The sequence below is a fragment of the Protopterus annectens genome, chromosome 1.part2, assembly GCF_019279795.1.
Source record: "Protopterus annectens isolate FY-2018-M chromosome 1.part2, PAN1.0, whole genome shotgun sequence".
In the NCBI taxonomy this organism is placed as follows: domain Eukaryota; kingdom Metazoa; phylum Chordata; order Ceratodontiformes; family Protopteridae; genus Protopterus; species Protopterus annectens.
Window position 1 is genome coordinate 809,388,420 of NC_056727.1, and position 6,000 is coordinate 809,394,419.

Below are 6,000 nucleotides of genomic sequence, written 5' to 3' on the forward strand. Positions count from 1 at the left end.
GATTTCAACTACCCCACCATTAACTGGGAAAACTACTCATGTACCAACTCCTTCACTCAACGCTTTCTGGAATTCATAAACTCCAATGCCCTGGATCAACTTAGCCACATCCCAACCAGGGGCAACAATATCCTAGATCTAGTCATTACCAACATGAGTGACCGGAGTTCCATACCTGAAGTCAATGCCTCATTGGTCCGATCTGACCATAAGCTAATTACCCTAGATATCCACATCCTGCTTCCACCCCCCATTAAGGAAACCATGGTAAACAATTTCTCCATAGCCAACATCAGACAGAAGTGGTGAACTTCATGACACCCATGCAGATGGACAACACAGTTACAACTACTAAATCCTACACAATTGCACTTTATAAGCACTTACATGAGTGCATGGATCGTGCTATCCCAAACAGAACCAAGACGCTATCCTCCAAAAAAAGGAAGCCAATCTGGTGGTCCCCTGCCATAAACAAACTGCACAACAGAAGGAAGAAACTGTTGCAAAAGAGAGTAAAATCCCATGAGTGGAGGAGCTCCCTTGTCAGCCTTAGTAAGAAGCTGCGATCCCTGATAAAATCCTCCAAAGCTAGTTATGAAAACAAAATCACCACTGATTCTAAAAACAACCACAAAGCATTCTATAGCTATGTCAAAAATCTCAATGGCAGCACTCAAATCTGCTCTGAGTTACAGCACAATGACACTAAATATACAGAACCAACTGATATTGCCAACATCCTGGCAGATAGGTTCAGTGCTAACTTTACCCCCTCTCACCCCCTAAAGAGCCCATCTCTATACCGGAAGAATGCAAAGTTCTTGTAATCATGGGTGCACAGGTAAAACCACACTCTCCAAAGCCAAGAACACAGCATCCATGGGACCAGACAACATCCCAGGCTGCGTTGTACACGAACTACAGAACGAACTGGCACCCCACCTAAGTACCATGTTCAATCATAGCCTCACCTCAGGCTTTGTGCCTGCTGAATGGCACACAGTGATGGTTATCCCACTCCACAAGGGGGGGAGCCACCACGGACTCCAGGAACTACCGCCCCATTAGCCTGATGAGCCTGGTCTGCAAGGCCATGGAACGTATCATCATAGAACTTATAAACAAAAACATTGGTAATCTCCACTCTGGACCCCACCCAGTTTGGGTTTGTAAAAGGCAGATCATGTCTCCTAAACCTGATAGACTTCTTTGAAGCAGTCACCAAAGCCGTAGACAAGGGCAAGGTGGTTCACACAGCCTATCTAGATCTTGCCAAGGCTTTCAACACCATCCCCCACTCTGGAATTATAGATAAACTCACTAAACTAGGTATAAATCCCTATGTCACAAGATGGGTTGCCAACTGGCTCACTGACAGAACCCACACTGTGAAAGTAGCAGACTCCAAATACGACTTCAGACCAGTGACAAGTGGAGTACCACAGGGATCAGTCCTGGGTCCTCTCCTGTTTGGTATCTACTTTTCTGAAGTACAGGCTAACACAGAAGGTCTTTGGCTAATGAAGTTCACAGATGACTGCAAACTAGGAGTCATAATCGAAACTCCTAACGATGTGGACATCCTACAAAAGGGCCTTACTGAGACAGATGCCTGGTGTCAAAGCCATGGCCTCAAGCTCAATGCCAAAAAGTGCATTGTCATCCCCTTTGGTAAAAACTCTGTACCCATGAACTACAACATAGGCGGTAGTATACTTAACACCGAAAGTGTGATAAGAGACCTTGGGACACAGGCGGACAGTAGGCTCTCCTTTGATAATCACATCGCCACAGTAGTCAGGAAATCCTTCTATGTGGCACACCTCATCACAAAAGGTTTCTCATCCAGAAAAAAATAGGTCATTGTTCTCCTCTATTCATCACTCATTAGACCCATTATAGAGTACAACGCCCCTTTTGGCATGTACCTCACAAGACATCTACAACAAAGGCCGCAGAAATACCTCACAAAGAGGATTACCAGCCTCAAACAGATGCCCTACGCAGACCGTCTCAAAAAACTCCAGCTTTACTCCGTTGCATATCGCCTACTCAGAGGAGATCTCTGCCTAACATACAAAGCTATATCAAACCCAGAGCTGTTGGATATGCTCCACTTAAAGAAATCCCAATCCCTCTGAGCTACACGCTCTAGGGACCTAAACCTTGTCACCACAATAAACAGAACATGCCGGAGGGATAGATTCCTGTCCCAGAGACTTCCCATACTCTGGAATAAACTACCTATCTATATCAAACAAAGCTCCTCATTAGCACTCTTCAAAAAAAATCTTGATGATTGGATGGGAAATAGGAAATTCACCCCGGGGATCACCTCTGTGGCTCTGCTCAACAGTGGCACAGAAAAATAATTTTCTTGGGTGGCAAAAGCCAGGGTACCTTTTTGGCTGGGCTTGTATAGGCCCCAGGGCGATAGCCTAGTACCTACCTATGAACCTAAATCCCTTAAACTTATTACACATGGATAGTGGGCAAAGCAGTAAGGTTCTCAAATGGTGCTTGGAACTACAGTCCTTCAAAATGATGCAGGTGCACATGGTCTGTCAAGACAGGGAGACTGCCTAGTGAAACTAACAGGATGTACATTCAACCCAGGCATTGGTTCTTGGGGGTATCGCAAGAAAACCCACTTGAAGCCTTGAAATGAGGAGAAATGTGAACTTTTTTTAGTGGTATAAATCCTACAATCATTTTTAAGTATAAATACAGTAACGTCATACAAATGTGAAAAGTTTCATAAAATCTCCAGGCTTTTCAGTGGTGGATGCAGCAAAGATAAGTAATGTGAGAAGCTGTGCAAAACATATTTTTTTTTCTTTTGTGGAAATCCACTTGTTGTTGTCTTTTGGCTTTTCCCGGTTAGGGGTCGCCACAGAGGAACTCCGGTCCGCTAATGACTGGCAGTAGATTTTCACGAATGCTGAGGTTCCAGCTCGACGTTCAACCTTCAACGAAGGTACGCCCATTTACGCATGTCTTTCGAACACCCACCCAACCTCGGGGAGGACATGCCGACTCCACACAGAAGGCACTCCCCGCACTCTAGCCAAGAATCGAATGGGAGAACCTCTTGCTGTGAGGCAACAATGCTACCGCTGCACCACAGTGGAAGTCTCTTCTGTGGAAATACACTACAGCTATGAAAGTGAAACTGTGTCAACCTGCAGATCAGCAAAGCACTGAGCTGCTTGGAAACTTTTTGTCAAAAGTCACACCACTGTATTTGAAGTTCGATGTTCCTGATTTTCTATAGAACACTGCTTTGGGGAAAGTTATTCAAATTTAAAATGGTAACCCAGAAGGAAGTAAAACAGCAAAGGGAGAATTTGTGTAAAAGGACTGTACTCACTCATTCCAAGACACTCCCCTGGAACTTTTTGAAATGTTCAGAGTACAACTTTTCAAGTCAGTCAGAGATTTACGACTGAAGTGTCTGCTACTCAGAATCAGTGCGATCATTTTTATTTATTTTTCCTGTTTACATTCTGAAATTCAAGTAAGAAGTCTGACTGTATTCAACTTTAGTTAGTAATATTGTTAGAACTAGCTACTATTTCTCATATCATATGCCTGTTGAAAACTTTTTTTTTCATATCCTTGTGTGGTAATATGTTGGTCTGCATATTTAATTTTTAAAGTTTATTGCATACTATTTTAGTTTAAAATGTGTTATTCAATTTCAGACGTTTGTGATCATTACTGTCTTTAAAGGTAATCACACCAAGCTGGTGAATTCAAGCCTCTGTCACTCACTTTCGACAGACAGTGACTGCTTATTTCTAACTACTGTAAGGTATTATATTACAATTATCTCAATGTTAAGTCTGTACAATAGTTTGCAACCTTGCTATGCTAAGCTGGTCTTGTTGGTGCCAAGTTTCTGTAAAAGTGGGAAGGAATTGTAGTACTGACAGGTATTACTAGCTCTTCTTGGAAATTATTGTATGTGTGTGCATGTGTGTGTGTGTGTGTGTGTGTGTGTGTGTGTGTGTGTGTGTGTGTGTGTGTGTGTGTGTGTGTGTGTGTGTGAATTATTTTTTGTCTGTATAAATTATTGTGTGTGTGTGAATTAAATAGTTTTACCAAAGTTACAATTACACTGTTGATAAGATAGCACCGTAAAGCACTAGAATGGAAGTGAGACAGATAAATTCTTAGGGCACCTTTGATTATCACTCTGCTCATTGGTTGTAAAGGAAGGAAGTGTATTTGGTTGTAGCTGGAGTCTGTCAAAGCTGAAAATAGGGTATGCAGTCACCATCTGCTCTTAAAACAAATTTTCCCTTATCCATGTTATTATATTATTATTCAGAGCAGTAATTGTGGCACCAGTGACTAAGCTAATAAACATCACCACCCTTTGTCAATATTTTCTATTTCTTCTTAACTCTTATATACTCACTGCCTTCCCAACCATTGTTAGTCACTGATACCGTGAGTAGAAGGTCCAAACACAAGTCACCTCCTCTGTGGTGACTACCTCCATGTGGGAAATACATTGATATGCTGGGTAAAGCAACTTACCAAGAAGCCAAGCTATTTGAATCTTTTGATTTAAGGTAGACTGACATAGTAAAAACAATTAAAGTCACAGCAACTTGTTAAGGAGACAAAAAAGAAAAACATGCTTGTGTTTGCTGTAAATTCTTTTTCCATTTTGTTACTATGACAAGCACTTTAATCATATTGTGTAATTCACTTATTTCCTTCTGTGAACCAGGACAGTGATGGCAAAATCATTTTAGGGCACAGTGTCCATAATATCCTTGGTGTATTTGCTTATCACCTATACCATACCATACCATACCATACCATACCAGAATAAGGAATTTTTAGTGAAGAACCAGTGAGAAAATCTACAAATATATTCTAAAACCAATAGTTAACAGTCCAATAAAAGGTTTGGCATACTCTGCAATCCATACATAAATACTAGACTGACATAGAGACACACCTGCTCTGCGTATACAGAATGTATTTTTGCAAAGATTATTCAGCAAGAAGGAAAGAATAGCTGTATATAGCATAAGGCTGTGCTTGAATGTTGTTGATACTTCAAAACGAGCATGCAGAAAGTAAAATAAAAGCACAGTTATGAAGTTACTGGAAAATATGCATCACTAGACCATAGCTTGATATTATCTCAGTTTGACAAATGTGTTGCTGTATGGCAGCATATAATGTACCTCTTTATTCGTTCTTCCTAAATCTGTTCTCTTTCATTTTCAGCAGTTTCTTGTATCGCCTCATTTTCACCCTCCCACTTTTCATCATCCACCTCTGCCATACTCAGGTCCAAGCTGTCTTCTGTGATTTGTACCGCAATGTCTGTCTTCGTCTTTGTGGTAGTTTTGTCATTCTCCCACTTTGCAAACCCTTTGCTCTTCACAGTTTTTTCCTGAAACTTAGATTTCATTTTTGGGAAAGTGTGTGAGCCACAATCAGACCATCCTTCAACGTGCCACAATGGCTCAGTCTGAGTTGCTTGGCTAGTTGTTGCCCGCTCAAGACGTACAGAAATTTTTCGGGCAGAACCGGTCATGAGTGTGATTGCTCTGCTGTGTAGGTCTTGGTGTTCTGTGATAATTGCAGGGAATTCAAAAACTTGGTCTTGTGCTGGAAAAAAAACAAGTAAAAACCTATTAGGTACTTTCTTCTTCTCCTCATAAGTGAACTACAGTTCAAATTATTGCTTTCAGGGAAACGTATTTGTATAAATCAATGCAGACTGTCTTCAGACTGCCATTGGTTAATGTGTAATATGGCTCACAATCCAAAATGAGTCATGTAAAGGGCTCTACTTCTATTGGTCTAGTCTGAAATTGTTTAGGAGATGCTTCCTTTTTGGGGGATTTCATACATTTGCCTTTTTTAATTTAAACAAAATTAGTCTTTTTTGTTTTCTATGAAAGGTTTACAGATATCTTTCTTTGTGTTCTAGTTTAGATGACTACAACCCATGTTACCAAAATACAA

At 41.0% G+C, this 6,000-nt stretch overlaps 1 protein-coding gene across 2 annotated transcripts in view; it reads right to left on the bottom strand.

The window, feature by feature from the left end:
- Positions 1-6,000, bottom strand: part of RASGRP3 (RAS guanyl releasing protein 3) — a 1,166,392-nt gene that overhangs the window by 52,125 nt on the left and 1,108,267 nt on the right. The window contains exon 16 of one of the 2 annotated variants that reach the window (XM_044058961.1): positions 5,211-5,640. The exons of the other annotated variant lie outside the window; for it this stretch is intronic. Coding sequence (XP_043914896.1) covers positions 5,228-5,640 — 413 coding nt within the window. The 3' untranslated portion in view covers positions 5,211-5,227. The remainder of the gene's footprint in view (positions 1-5,210; positions 5,641-6,000) is intronic. 2 annotated transcript variants of the gene reach the window in all.